Source organism: Camponotus floridanus, unplaced genomic scaffold, assembly GCF_003227725.1.
Source record: "Camponotus floridanus strain SB8 unplaced genomic scaffold, Cflo_v7.5 scaffold1, whole genome shotgun sequence".
Classification (NCBI taxonomy): domain Eukaryota; kingdom Metazoa; phylum Arthropoda; class Insecta; order Hymenoptera; family Formicidae; genus Camponotus; species Camponotus floridanus.
The window spans coordinates 1,531,642-1,548,276 of record NW_020229214.1 but is presented as its reverse complement, the minus strand read 5'-3'; the positions used below and the strand labels follow the sequence as shown (position 1 = coordinate 1,548,276).

The following is a 16,635-nucleotide window of genomic DNA, read 5'->3' as shown; positions in this document are numbered from 1 at the left end:
CATTTTGTTGAAATCAAAGCGTGTGTCTCATCTAAATGTGTCAAATAATTACATCAAAGAGACATAATTATGTCTAAAGGTAGTAATTCTCTTCATCTGTTCGGTCTCATATACCGGTAGCGCCCTTTCTATTCGTAACGTGGAACAGGACGTGATAGAACGCAAGTTACTGAAAAGAGATAATGATCTATATCGTTCTAATTAACGTCAGCGCTTTTTAAATTCAGCCTCAAACCATGAGATAACTTATTAACATTTTCTATTTATTTCGTTTCTTTGCGCGGTAAACTAGATATAAATATATGCAAAAGAAAATTTTAGCATACAAATTATAAATGGATAATGTATAAAATGAAGTTCGATAAATGGAGACTTCTTTCAATTTTTAGGATCAATTTGCTATCAGAAATACGGAGAAATCTTAATATGTATAAGAATAAATTATACATGTATATATAATTTATTCTTGTACATATTAAAGTCATTTTTCAATTAAACAATTGTATGTCTGATTCTTACAATATGAATGTAAGACTCAGAAATACACAGATATAGAATAATTAGACAAAAATACATAGATATAAATATGATTTATCTGATTAAGAAGTAAAACTGAGCAATCTTTAAAAGTAATTTTACTAAGGTTTTTTTTAATTAGCTATTATTCTATTTTTGATTCTTTATTTTTTATTAATACTCTCTATTTTTAATTAACATTTCTCTTTTTCGGAGGAGAAAGTTTAAAAATATAACAATCAAATCATTGCCTCATCGAGCCTTCGTTTATTTTTGTTTCAATCAATGGATTTATCATGTCTTCTCTTCAGTTTTTTTTCTTTTTAATTGCGATATCTCTAAATAAATATGATAATCATAATGATTGTTATATTCATGATCTTTCTTATTACGCTGCGCTTTAGTATCTCTATCATAAATGATAGTAAATCTCAAGCGAAAAATAGACACTGATTATTTTTGTGTATTTTCTTCAGTCCTTTTTCTATTCCAGCAACAAAGGAATTATGAATAATTATTGCATTTAAATTATATCGAGTAGAAAAAAACATTTTGACTTAATTTCTCTTTTTTTAAGCATGTATTAAGGTAAGCTAACAAAGAAAAAGATATAGCAAGTATCGCTGTTGCGTGAAATCAATCAATAATATCCTTGTGCTTTTCTTTCTTCGCTCTCTTCGTGATTCTTCTTTCCAATTTTGACTTAATTTTTTAACTTTGCTTAGTCATTATTGAGAAAACTACTGTCGTTTCAAAGAAAAGTATAAAGCAGTTGACGAGACTGCATTAATCTTCGTTTCGATGACTCTGCATTTATCTCATTTATCCCGATCCTTTATTATCATCACCGGCGACTTTTCTACGATCCGTCATTCTCAACAACGAAATAAATTTCGTGATGTTTTTGAAATTGCACTGGCTGTCGACTTAATTCTCGAAATGTCAGAATTGTGAGAATCGACAATATTAACGTACTTTGTTCTAAATATTAATCTCAATATTTCAAATAAATATGATCATAATGTTTATCGATAGATTCATTCTGTGGGATCTTTAACGATCATTAATGCGGATTACCGTGCAGGAAGTAGAATCTGTCAATATTTACGTAGTGTATAAGCCGATCACATACAAGAATCCACCCGTAAACCGCAGTAGTTCGCATCGCTGTTGACTTCGACCGAGCGTATGGCTGTAGATACTCGGCCGTATCTACTTTAGGGTCGATGAAGAATCTACGCAAGTAGCAGATATGCATTGTGCGTCGGACGTGCCAGATGTACCACTCAGCGTGGTGACTGCTGTGCCATTTCTAGAGAAGTTTCTTCTTTAAGTACATACTTTTTGTCCTTAACTACTTCGCTACTTTATTTAATGTCTATGCAAAATTTACGAGTATACCTACGCAGCGTTACAGTGAGAGCAGTTGATCTTCTGCATAGCTCGTATACGACAAGTATATCGGTTTATTATTCCAAGTTTGATGAAATTTCTAATTTCAGTCTCAGTCTTTAGTAAGACTCGAGTTAAAATTGCACTAATGAATATGTTTGAATTCAATCCGTGTTCCATGTCTTGAAGTATATTCATTAATATTTTGTAGATACATAGTATGTAAATAAAACATAAGAATGCTGTCGTAAAGTGATACGAATTTAACGAATGTAAATGTATTAAATTTCGAAGAGAAGAAGAGACTAGGTTTAGAATCGCGTTATTGCTTCTTATTATAACAAGGGAAATGTAAGCGACTATTGCCGAAAGGATGCAGGAAAAGGACGAATATAACGGATTTCCGGTTTCAAAGGAAAATGAGCATTCTCGGTTATGCGCTTATATACAGTTTTACGTATATGCGAGCATATAAACTGCATAAACGCCTTCTGCTTTTATCTCTCAGTAGTATGCTCGCTACAAAGGTTGACTCGAGTGTTAAGTGAGGAACAGTATAACTCGGATACTGTGAATATCTACGGTATAATGATATCAATAAAACTTTAGAAATTTTTATATTGCTTTTGAAAATTGAATATATTTTTAACTACTTTGATATTACTTTGTGTAAAAAAAAAATTACATGCAGTTGAACATTTTTCAAATAGTGGGAAACAAAAAAATTTTAATTCTTTAATACGTATACGTGGAAGCATCATCTCTGTTCAAAATTTGTACATTAATTTTTAATCGATTTTTTCCGCCCAACCACGTGATAAATGTGAATCATGCGGTTTTCACCAGCTGTTATACGACTTCGGAGAAACCGAAGGATGTTGGGTTGGTGCCTGTACCCAACGAGCTCTTGGTAATGCAGAAAGCGTGTCACTGCAACAAATCCGTACTCCCGACATTACGTGTCCCGGGTAAGTGCGGCGGAATGGTGCTTTCAAAGTGCTCAGGACTCCTTTAAGTTACCTGAACGATAAAGTTCTTTGGAAGTCACCATCAGCATCTTCGTCTTCACCGGAAAGTATTTCCGAATTTTCAAAATATCAAAGTGGCTAGGGGTGATACGAGAATTTTTTATGCTTTTAATTTAGGATCACGTTTGTGTATAAATAAACATTCTTGTAATCTGATAATTATAGCATATGACATGAATGATAGTAGTAGTTATATTTTTATATCATAAATTAAGTTTTGAAAAGTTTTCAGCATCTTAAATAAAATATATAAAAGATATTATATTCTTAAAAAAAATGTGTAACGCACTTCTTTAAAATTTTCTTACGCTTTATATCACGATATTAATATAAATTTTTAATAGTATGTATTTATATGTAAAGAATGTATAAATTTTGAATTATAATAGAATGATTACATATATGATTTATGGCGCGTGCATATGTGTGTATATATTGTTACATCTACCAATACAATGGATCGCTGATTACCGTAACAGAGAGGATTTTCGCTTATTCATTGTTTGCACATATGTGTGCATTTAGATAGGATCGAACGTCATTTTGGTAGGATCAATCGTCATCCCAAAGGGATTAAGCGCTAACTCTGTAATCCGCGCTCTCACATTGGATTAAATTTGCACATTGGGCAAATATGAGGCAATTACTCTGAAATAAATTGCTATACTCTTGAGTATGTACATAATAAATACATAATAAATATATAATACATAATAAATACACTTTAATATAAAGAATTAAAATAATTATATAATAAATAAAAATAATGTTTAACTTATGCCTTATGTGGTAAGTATGCGGTAAATATTCAGCAGTAAAAAATAAATAAGTTTGCTTCTTATTTCGTTTATTGATCTTTCGAGAAAGAAGAATCATTATTATTGATATTAAATTGTAACATATAAGATTTTAAACGCTTATTTCTTCTTATATATTGTGTGTGTATACACACACACACAATATATTTAAAAATTTTTATATATATTTTAGTAAAAAATTGATTACATGTTATTTTTTTCATTACATTAATTTTTTGAATTATTATGATGTAATTAGGCTTTAATTAAATTTTAAAGTAAAACTGATTTAAAATTAAATAAAAAATAATTTTATTATCTTTATTTTTTTCTATAAAATTTATTTGCGAATATTTTTATTTTGCTTATTATTATAAGCAAAATAAAAATAGCCGAGTATATTAACTGTGGATATCTTTCAAGATTTTCTAAAAAAAAAACATACATACATGGAATTAGTCAAGAAATAAGAAAAAATTTAATGTTATGTATATTTTGTAGCTATATTATATTTGTAAGGGGACTGTTTAAAATTGTTTTGCTTTTTTCGAGAGAGAAAAATGCACATAATTTTCTTGGAAAATCTGTAGCGATATCGAGCCGACTGCGCAAAGTCACAAAAATTGCAAGATTCTATCTTGACAAGAATGTATCTCGCGTCGGCAACGGAAAAGCGGTTTAAGTTGCACCTCCTTGTGAAGATTTTGAATGGAGAAGGAGTCGGAGAATACTCTTAGCGGAATAGTAAATTGTCTGGAAACTGTTGTACATACTATTTATGGCCTGCGTCTCGAAGTTTGCATTTTTTAACTCGTCATTACGTAAAATTAAAATAATAAATTTCAAGAAATTGAAAGATTTAGTCTCTGTGATTTTAGCAGATTTTAGAACATGTTGAGAAATATTTTCACTACAATGCAGAATAAGTATAGCAAGCAGCTTTTCTGTGAACTAAAATCTCTCAAATAGGCAGATGTCCGTGTCTGGCGATCCGGATCTGCAATTCCTCGACGGAGCCGGAAAACTACTTTACTTTATGCAAATCAACTAAACCAGAACGTGATCCGATTAGCGACTTAAACACTTGGCATATACCTCTCGAAGCCGCGAAGGCCAGATTTAACGAACGATTAAGCTTTTTCAGATTCACATGTAATGTATTGGTTCCCCAAGAAGTTAATTTTTTCTCCTTTATTATTATAAAGAATTATACAACCTGTTTAATAGTAATATACATGATTTATATTATAATATATATGATTTACATCGGGAAAACAAAATTTTTTCTCATTATTGATGCGACATTAATTAATTTCTTGCATTGTTCAGTTTTACCATTTGATCGATGTTGCACTGTTGGCATTATTCGCATATTGTTTAATGAAAATGAGCTTCTCACACACACACACATATACCCACAAAAACACAATACACGATTTACTTAATTTCCTTATTATCACTTGTAATATACATTATATTCATTAATATACATATTTGAAATATATATTATATACATTAATATACATATATTTGAAATATACGTTATACATATATTATAATATAGTATTTGTAATTATTGTAAGTGATCCTGTAGTAAATTTATTATTGATATTTTCAAGGCTTTTAATATAATGCTATATATAATTATTTTATATATATTGTTGTCAAAATACAATTAATACATTCCACTAAAAAGATTAATTAGCCTAAATGATTGAAAGATATATGATTATTATTTGCATAAAAATTCCATAGATAAAAATCATGTTTCCTATTACTAGAATTTATTAATTATTTTTTATTTCCATTGAAATTCATCACTAGATAGTATGTCGTGTTTTTTTTCAACTTTTGTGTAACATCAAGCGGAAACATCTTCTTCATTGCGAATGTCAAACACGTTTGTGTCACGACGTTTATTTAGCGGAGTGCACCTTCTCTTTAGTGCTCACCTCTCCCTGGAGCCTTCTTTATCCTTGCTTTCCGAGAACGCCATCGTATCTGATATAGTCGTATCCACTTTTACCGTATAAAAGTATATACTAGTGATTCGATATCGTCCACAATGTCGATGGAAGATCGTTGTCCTGCGTTGGTAGTTTCAGTTCCATCGGGATGTCATAGAACATCGTTGCTATACTTTAACTCGTGGATAATATTGTTCAAAAACGCGTGAAGATGGTCTTTTAAAAAAAGACTTTTCATATAAAGAGGATAGTATGAAGTTTATTAGCTTCATTATATTATGTCAATATAATTGATATAATATTAATTTACATAGCATATTTACATAATTAATTTTTGATCAACAATAAAATATTAATTTGAAATTTAAATGTCCAGATATTTCTGTTAATAAGCGTAAGAAATTGATAAATATTAACTACGCATATAATTTAATTATCATATAATTTAATTATCTAAATATTAAATAAAAATTTTTTATAATTGATATACGCATATATAAAAACAATTTCTAATGTATATCATTTAATTAAATCTCTTATTCGGAAATAAATGTTTGAAGAATAATTTGCATTAAAGATGGTATTATAGTATAAATTACAATGTTCAGTATATAGTGATATTTTCAATTATATGATGTTATATTGTCATTAATTTTTCTCCAAATAATGCTTTTATATAATATAATGCAAGGCCTCATAAATATTTTATGTTCCTTCGTGTCCAAAGTAACTATTCTTTTCAAGTTCTTTTTATTAATATTTGTAATTTCAACTGACTTCCTTTCAGGTGCTTTCATTTAAGTGACGGCTAGTAATTTCGCACATTCTTGCAGAAAGCATGTTCAATAAAATAAGAAAATAAAATCCTGCACTTTTCACTTGTAAGTCTTGATAGTTTCCTTCTTTGAAACGAGCTGATTTACGAGCAAATTTATGTGAATGACGATACGAAACGTTTTTACTGAACGTCTGAATTAAAACTTTAGCATGATTGGGAATTTATATTGAAACTTTCATATTTATACAAATCTATTGAATAAATGTGCCGCAGAAAGTGATGTTAATTTATATTATGAATTTATTAAATAATGTTGAGTGACTTTCAATCTAATACGATGTTTTATAATTTAAATTCAATGAACTTTATTTCCATAAGTAATTTTCAGTATTTTGATGTGCTAGGAAATTCATACAATCTAATTCCCATGAGTTTTATATCTATATTTTCTGATATATTGATGTGCTTGCAGGAAATGCGAGAGTAGTCAAGTTTTCGTCAAGAACCATCACACACACTGTATAGATACTTGTCGCTCTGTTACTATGTGCGGCGAGGTAGTCGTCCCGGAGGACCATCTTGACGTAAGTAATTACCCGATAAGTTGCCTAAGTCGAGTTAAACCGTGCAATAAATATCGAAGCTAGTCAAAGGAATAGATCGAGTGCTCTATTTCGTGTAATGGCAAAATATATGAAATTTATAACTTTCTTGCTTCACGCTACTTGTATTACAACGTATAATGATCAGAAATTTATATCTTTTTTTAATGTAAAAATCTTTTTTTAAATTAATTTTTGTAATTAATTTTATAGTGATATTTATTTTAATATATAGAATCATGAAAATTAATCAATTATGAGAGAAATAAATATGTGGCGAATAATTTATTATTATTATTTATTTCTAGCAATTATTTTCTATAAAAAGATAATAAAGAATTTATACGTTAAAAATTAATTTTTTATTTCAAATACTTTATAATATTAAAAAATATATAAGAGGTACGATATTAAGATGAATTGATAAAACTTAGTTTCGATATTTTGCCTTATTAAATTTAACTTTTTAATTGTATTATAACTTATCCATTTGAACTTGATATTAAGTAGATTCTGATATACTAGACCAGATAATTGAACATTTTCATTATTTATAATATTGAGTGACATGAGTCAGCGACAGGTGTTTATTTAAAATAAACATATATAATCCGGAGTTTTTAATATTATCTACTTTGCTGTTAAAATATAAATTTTAATATTATCTTCAGAATATGTCGATTCATTAAGTTTATAATTATCAAAATTAATGATTAGATATTACAATAATTTATATTAAATTATAATATTGAATATATATTTTCATAATTTTATCGACATTTTTATTTAAAAAATATTATGACTATTGCTCATAATATATGAAAATAAAATTTAGCTTAAAGAATTTTTTGTTCATGAGAGATGATAGCTTGTGATCGTTACAGAAAGCACGATCCCTATATTTTAATATAGAACGTGTATAGCCATCGAAATAAGAGGTACGATATTTCATTGTTGCTTCATCTTGATCGATTATCTAAGGGTCGTATTGAAGGGATGTGCTTTAATGATAGCAACCTAGAAACGAGAGGCGCTAATTGATGAGTAGCCCTGAGAGGCGAATTGGTGTCGGATAACTTATTAGAGCGAAGGCGTCATCGTCCTTGTCGTTGACAATATTCACTGATGGCGTAAAATTATTTACCTTCTCGCCGAAGGTATCTCGACGGTAATGTGATTCTCCATCCCCGTTCATCAGCCTTAATGTCTCCGGATACTTCCTTGTTTACAGGCTACAATCTTCTTTACAGTACTTTATGTTTGACACTTATTATGCTATGAACATGACTGTCTCTGTATCATTTTATGTCGTTATAAAATTCTTTTGACGTCAATAGACTATATATATATTTTTTTAAATCGATAATTATTCCAAATAATTCGATCTCTTTAAGACATCAATAGCGTTTTCTTCAGCGATTTGTTTTATATTCTTAAATACGCAGGTCTGCAGAACTTGTAACGCGACAGGACACAATTGCGAAATTGCTAAAGGAAGTAAAGCAGGTCCAGGAATTGATGGTGCCGATTTTGTCTTCTATGTATCTGCTATGCAGACTGAGAGATGTCACAAAGGCTTAACAGTAGCCTATGCTGCTCATTGTCAACAGGAAGCTGCTTTAGATCGGTAAGTTATTCGAAGAAAGCAATATTTTTTTAATAACAATAATAATATATAATAATAATATATGCAATAGATTAAACCAATAGTTTATAATATTATTGATAAAAATTTTATATATTAAATACGCACAGTTTTCGTGATACTTTGACATTTGAGAGAACATAATTAATAATATATTGAATAAGTTGCCTGTCACATGATTGAAACATACGCAATTTCCGTTTGTATGAACAGAAGGATAAAATGAAGGCAAACAACATCTGGCATGAATATATTTCATGAGGACGTCGGATTAAATATTTGACAGGATTTATAAGAGGAATTGTTTGTACAAGCGATTCAACACTCATATTAATGACTTTAATTTAAAAAAATTTTTTGTTTTATTTATACAACAAATAATCATTAAACGTTGTTGAATTTATTTTTATTTCGAATTTGTTGCTAAAGCTACAATTGTATTAATCATCATGTGAAACAAATAATTTATATATGATTAAATAAATTTTATTATTAAAATTAATGATTATTTAAAATGCATGAAAAAATAGTTTGTGACTTAGACAATATTTTATAAAATCAAATTTGTAATGGAAAATTATAAAAGCAAAACTCGATGCGTGTGTGATTTGATATCTAACTTAATGAATCTGCCGAAACGTGAACGCATATTGAGTAGATTAAATTCGTCTGTCAGGTACATACGTCGCGTACGTCGTACCACGGTCGATGTAAATGGCGTTGCGCAAATTTTATTATTCGCACGACGTCTGATCGTGATAGATCGACGATATTCGTGCGTCGCGTTGCCACATGCTTATGGCAACGCTTAAACCCCTTGAAATATTCGAGTGCAAAAAAATATATTTTACATAATGTATGCATAAAAATGTATGCGTAAAATATTTTTTGCGGCCTTTAATGTCGATTAAAAAACATGATATTTATACACAGTAATTTTTGTACATGTTTTAATTTATACCTTATGTGTATCTGTTTTGTAAGCATCTTTAAGAGTTTTTGCGAAGAGATAATAATACAAATTTGAGATGCTGTAATTAAAATAAAACAAAAAGAAATTTCGCAGCTGCTGAAGTGAACTAAATTGCTTCCAGGCCGATAGCTGGCCATGCCAACCTATGCCCGGGAAGCATCAGCACGAAACCGCAAGAATTGGAAACGTTGCTCAGCACTGTTAAACACGAGATCCTGCACGCTTTAGGATTTTCCGTGAGTTTATACGCTTTCTACAGGGATGAGAATGGCGAACCCAGGACGCCCAGAAGAAGCGATACCGGAAAACCACCCCTTAATGAAAAGTACGTTTTATCTTGTACGTCTTATATTAAATTTCCTTTATTGTAGCGTGAAAGATATAGAACAAAATTGATTATTTGATTAAATTATTATCATAATATGTAAAAATAATATCTGAAAATTAATAAATTTTCGAACGCAGAGATGTATTTTAGATTCGATTGCAAATATTACACGATGCAGTTACGTATTCAAGGAATGTCTGATACTCTAGTTAGAATACCAAATATCGCACTATCTGCGATCGATTCCCTTTATGTAGATTTCTATAGATAAAGCTTAAACCGTTAGCATAAAGTTACCATTAAGGATTTTTTCAAAATTAGAAAACAGATATTATTCATTATATAGATGATATATGATTTATGGTATCATCGATCAAACTCTCTTAATATTTAATATGATTATTTTTATGAAATTTTCTATGATACAGTTTTTAGTTAATTAATTTATATTTAATTTCGCTGACATTATTGTTATAATGCTTCTGTATATTGACAGAAACAAGCATCCTGTTTCTTTCACCAATTTATTATTCTATTATGAATGTGTTGATTCTTTTTTTCACTTCTTCTTTTCTGTTGTCTGATGGTGTATCTGCCTTTAAAATTGGAAAATTCCTGGTATTTTTCTGTTCCATCCAAGTCGACGGACCGTAACGAACTGGCTTCCGGCGTTGGCAGATGCCCTTTCTTAGCATGCCCTTCCTTTTGCCCCCTCTTTCGCTACTCTCGTAGTTACATCTTCTGTTCTCATTGTTTTTTCGTTATTTTTCCCATTCGCTATCTCGCTCTCGAGTCTCTTTACTAAGTTGTGAAAATCGACGCCTTTTCACTTCGCGAATCGCGAAATTCCAACAACAGATCTATAGCGTTTCATAATAGATTTCGGGAATGATTCTGGCATTCTCGGTTCTTTTTAAAGATCACTCCAGCGTATAATTTTCCACTATGTTCTCAATGCATTTCTTCAATGCGACTGGTTTTTTCAACTGATCTCATGAATTCTCGTGTTGATTTACATTTCGAATGATGACAGAGATAAAAATTCTCTCTCTTTTCTTCTCTTTTCTCTCTGATAGAACATCACTCATTGCTTTGCATAACGTTGGAAAATTATGAAGCCACTCAGTAATGTATGCAGAACTTCTTAAGCTCTCGAGAACTTTTTGCCGGAGTTTTGATTCTTTCTCGACGATGTCCCAGAACTCAAATTGAGGGACAGAGAGATTTTCGTCAGAGATAACTGCTCGTTCTCTCTTTCTCCCTTCTCGCAGCCGCTTGTCCTTTTAATTTCCTTGCCTCCTCCCTCTACCTTTCGTCTATCTTACTGGAAACCCTCTTACTCTCCTTCGCTGCTTCTCATTTTAGTTCTAGTCGTCCTTTCCGTCCGTTTTCGCTCGGCTTCGCAATCTGCGCGTTCTCTGTTACAAATTCCAGCGTTTCCTTGCATTTCCTGCCATCCATCTGCTCGTGAACACGAGCGTTCTCACCCTACTGTCTGAATATCTCTACGGGGATCCTCTTACGTTTAAGGTTTACGCTAATCCGTAGCAACGTATGCGAAGAGAGAGGGAGGGGGAGAGGTAATCTTAGATTTCAATAAAATATAGATTTTGCAATACAATGTTATGATATTAGATGTAATTATTTGTGATTGATGAGCTATTTTTACCTTTGAGATAAATAATTAATAATTAATAAATAATAATTTTGTCTAAAGTTATTTTTATTAATAGTAATTAGCTGATTAAGTCTTCAGCCTTAATTAGTTATATATTTACATCAGTTTCTCCCTATCCGTTTTAATTAGCCATTTTACATACATGCAAATTATCCGCATTATTCAAACATGCGAATTTGATAACTTAATTGCTACGTGATAATTGAAATCATTGTTTTAAACTACGCAACAGCAAATTGATAAAAAATGTAACAATATTCGCATAGCGATATACTTTTATAACTCATTTGCTGCGAATTAACTTCGAAAAGAGTTTTGATGAGACTCAAAAACATTTTCACGATGGAATTTTTACATGAATTTAATCTCCTTCGTTGTCTCATGATGTGAAATTGAAACAATTCTTTTTTCAGGCGATGTTACATTCGATTTCTATATATTCGCGATCTATCATGTTATTTTCATTATTCACACTATTTCTAACAATTTATGCATATGAGATACGTTGACGAGCAATTTTGTGCTGATGCTCAAGCGTAATAATATTTTTCACCTCGTGCTCGTTCCCGGGAAAATGGCCATTCGCGAATTCATCCGTCATGTCGAAATAGGATATAGAAAGGGCCGCTTGCTGTCGAAAACAGCGTTTCGTCGACGTATCGCATCAATCATTTTATACGGATAAACGAAGAGAGAGAATGCGAGAGAGAAAAAGAGAGATTGAGGTACAATTATATTTATCTGCTCACACACAGCACTGTAAAGTTATGAGGATATTCAACATTTGACACGTAGTAAATATGTTATAGACAAACTTTCGCTATTTTGCTGATATAAATCGAGAAGAAAATATATATAGAATAGAAAACATATACAGAGATATTACATCGTATAGAAGAAAATATCAGAGAAAAAATACTAAAAAAATGAAATTAAATAAATCGAAATTAAATAAATAAATAATCGTGTCAAGCGTTTTGATATGATTTGAAATCAGCACAAATCATTTTATTGATTTTCCATTTTGGGATAGATTAATTATTCCGATATGGAGCGAGGAATTTCGATAATTTTTTATTATTTACTTTCTTGCGAATATGTTAAATAATTCGAGATTAGTTTTATGCATTCGCGAATATCCGCAGTGTGATGTACGATATTATATTTCGGTGAAATTATTATATCGGATGAGACAAACAGTAGCTTTCGATTATCGAATCAACATGTTAATAATATTCGATATTCGTTTCGGATAGGTTACAAACGCACCAATGGAGCGAGAATACGATCAAAACTGTGGTCAGACCTCGCTGGCAAGTGCACGGCGGTTACGTGGAGAGGACCATGCAAATGATAGTCACGCCTCGCGTCCGCGCCGAGGTTCAAGCGCACTTCAATTGCCCGGAACTTGAGGGTGCGGAATTGGAGGATCAGGGCGAGGACGGTACGGCTCTCACGCATTGGGAGAAGCGCGTGTTTGAGGTATCCAATGCTCAGAATCCCCGATTTAACTCTTTGTTATTCACATGTAATGCAATAATATTTAAGAAAAAAATTGAAACATTCGCAAATCTATATATTTCATAATTTACAATAAATATTTCAATAAAAAATTTAGACACAACGTTTGCTCTATTCTAAATTGATTTTTCTGTTTATTCAGAACGAAGCTATGACGGGCACACACACGCAAAATCCAGTTTACTCGAGAATAACGCTCGCTCTTATGGAAGATACTGGTTGGTATAGCGCCAACTATTCGATGGCGCAAGAGCTAGGATGGGGGAAAAATCTAGGATGCAACTTTGCCATGAAATCCTGTAAGGAATGGATATCTTCCAAATCATCCCCGCTATCGTAAGTATATTGAGATATTCAGGAAAGAAGACCTTGTATCGTAATGATTACATGAAAATATTTCAATGTTTTAGGGGAAAATCGATCCATCCTTTTTGTAACAAAGTGAAGCAGGATCCGTTGCAAACCGAATGTACGGACGATCGAAGTTCAGTGGCCTTGTGTAATTTAGTAAAACACTCGCAATCACTGCCCAAGAAATACCAAGTAAAAGATATATAATGATTTATTAGAATATTAAAAAAAAAAGTTAGAAAAGAGAGGAAGAGAGAAAAATGTCTATATAAAATAATCGATGGATGAACATCGATCGTATGAGAATATTCGCGGTATGTGAAGAATCTGGATTGACGATTTCTTCTGTTGCAGAACTTCGATAAAATACCTCACGTACCACCCGGAGAGGAACAATACTACGGCGGTTCGGTATCTCTGGCGGATTATTGTCCTTACATACAGGAATTTACGTGGAGGGCAAAGAATATAGTAGTCAGGGGTTCTCACTGTCTTTATGAGGAAAATAATCCGCGTAAGGCGCACATCTCGCACACGTCGCAAAGAAATGCATAATGAATCTCTTTTGAAATATATCCTTCTTTTAGATCCGGATAAAAATTTCGCATTAGAAAAGTATGGTCCTCATTCGAGATGCTTCGACCACACTAATGACATGTGGGAAGAAAGAACTTGCAAGCAAGCGCGACAGTGGCAGCATTGGGGCTCTGGTTGTTATTTATACAAATGCGACGTCGGCAGATTGCACATTATGGTGAGTTTATTACATCGTGACGAAACGCTTTCGTAAATATTAAATATAACTTAAACAGAATATAATATATATTACGATGAATAGATGAAAAGAAAAATATTTTGTCCTTTTAGGTTGGCAATTACACTTATACTTGCTATCATGCTGGACAGGAAATTATTATAAGAATTATGCAGAATGGTTGGCTGCATAAAGGTGCTTTAATCTGTCCACCTTGCCGAGATATTTGTCAAGTATGAATATTATATAAATATGTATATATTTATTAGCTTATTTTATTAGCTTATTTATTAATCTGTTTTATTTTGTAAGGCGGAATTTAAAGCACGAGGCGAATGGTGCAAACCAGGGGATGAACATCCACCTTCCACGTATTATCACAAAGACTATCTCCATTGTGCGTCCGCAAATAGTTTTAGCCTAAGTGCACCAATGTTTATTATTGTAATGTTATCTTTCGTCATTAGATGATACGTTGTTCCCTTTAGTTAATGTGTTTTAGCATTACCAAATCTAGATCTAAATCTAGAGATATCATTTGATGAATTATATGTATCATATTTCGCCAGTCCGATCTGAAAATATTTTATTTCTCGCGATATATATATATATATATATATAATATATATATATATTATATATATATATATATATAAATATATATATATATATATTATATATATATATATATATATATATAATATTTGTTCAAGTTTTTATTATCGTATCGTAAAAATGTAATGGATATTGGCTAAGGTGACAATCGTAATTAAAAACTCGTTATTTATACAAAGGAATGGTAAATTTTTTAGCCAGGGGATAAAGACATTATTAAGCTTCAGATGTACTGCGTGCGATAAATACTATGTTTAGATTAACTCTTCGTAGTGATAATATGACGAAGCATTTTTAGTGTTTAATTTTACACATATATTTTTATTTATAGGCGATTTTCTTATCTTATTATTACGTGTACATTCCATGCTATGTATGAATAGCTCTGACACATAATATATTTTGATCATTATTGTGAAACATGTTGTTTAAAAATAGACATATAACTTTAATGAAATAGATAATTGCTAACATTATTTGACTGATGTGCATATATACGGACTGCAAGCGCTGCCGATAAAGAATAAGTTATTTTATAATATCAGGATTTTATAAATATGACATTAAATTTGTTCTAAAAATTAATAAGTTTAACAGAGAAAATGCGCTATATATTACCGACAAATAGAAGTATATTTTACATGACACGATGACGCGAGTGATAAATATATCCGTCGAAAAAGAAAGTATATGTATAGAATATTTCACTAATTGCGTTACGTGTCATTTTTAAAAAATCTATTCAAGATATTAACATAAAATTTTGTTTTTAATTATAAAAAAACTTTGTATACACACACGAACACACACCAAATACATATATTACATTTGCAATCTATATTATTTATAAAACATTCATAACTAATTTCGTCAGTGAAGTATAGCGAGTTTTTTCTTTTCATAATCATCTCTGGGAATCTCATATTTAAGCATTATAAATAATTAAACTTTGAGTCCAACATTTGAAAAATGTTACATTCCATCGATAATATAATATAAATAGCTACCTTCTCTGGCACACACAATTTGTATATTATTAGTAAATCTGTGACATTCCTAGCGATATATGTAAAAGAAGTTCATATGAAAAAAATAGAAGTCATATCGAACAATATATGAATAAATATGTAAACTCTGAAGCGATTAAAAGCGTGTTCGACAAGTCAGTTTATCAAAAATTATCGATTGTTGTGAAACTGAATGAATATCGCGAATGCATGTGGTGTAGAAAGTAAATTTTTTGTATATACAGTTTGAAAAATATGAAATCTATAATAATGCAACAGAATTGCGACATTAGCTTTTGCATAGCATAATATTAAAATTCTAGCAATTATAGATATGTCTTAATAAATTTTATTTGATGAATATTAATGCGATAAATATATATTGCATTTGGATCACCTGTATATTACAAAAAATGGAATGCTTTTCTGGTTTTCCATTATTTGAATCATATGCATTGTTCCAATACGTTTTTGTAGAAAGCTATTTTCATTGCAAATTTAATTCATAATAAATAACTGTGTAATTGTTATTTAAAACTATTTTTCAAAATATGCGTTATTTAAGATTTTTTTAGAAGGATACGAATAAATTTCCGAAATAAATTAATAATCTATGTAGATTAATAGTAAGTAAAATATTACTTTTCATAGTATTATCATAAAAAAGGTAAATGTGGAAATAT

General features: G+C 30.6%; 1 protein-coding gene across 2 annotated transcripts in view; it reads left to right on the top strand.

Annotated features, from left to right (window-relative positions):
* The window catches only part of LOC105250414 (leishmanolysin-like peptidase), a 253,427-nt gene extending 238,506 nt beyond the window's left edge, over positions 1 to 14,921 (top strand). For both annotated transcript variants that reach the window (XM_011256489.2, XM_025408727.1), the window contains 10 exons: positions 6,951 to 7,062; positions 8,526 to 8,707; positions 9,820 to 10,023; positions 12,961 to 13,186; positions 13,368 to 13,561; positions 13,636 to 13,768; positions 13,931 to 14,090; positions 14,164 to 14,330; positions 14,444 to 14,563; positions 14,643 to 14,921. In XM_011256489.2, the coding sequence (XP_011254791.1) occupies positions 6,951 to 7,062; positions 8,526 to 8,707; positions 9,820 to 10,023; positions 12,961 to 13,186; positions 13,368 to 13,561; positions 13,636 to 13,768; positions 13,931 to 14,090; positions 14,164 to 14,330; positions 14,444 to 14,563; positions 14,643 to 14,801 (1,657 nt within the window). In that variant the 3' untranslated portion in view covers positions 14,802 to 14,921. The remainder of the gene's footprint in view (positions 1 to 6,950; positions 7,063 to 8,525; positions 8,708 to 9,819; positions 10,024 to 12,960; positions 13,187 to 13,367; positions 13,562 to 13,635; positions 13,769 to 13,930; positions 14,091 to 14,163; positions 14,331 to 14,443; positions 14,564 to 14,642) is intronic.
* Positions 14,922 to 16,635: the final 1,714 nt, after the last annotated feature.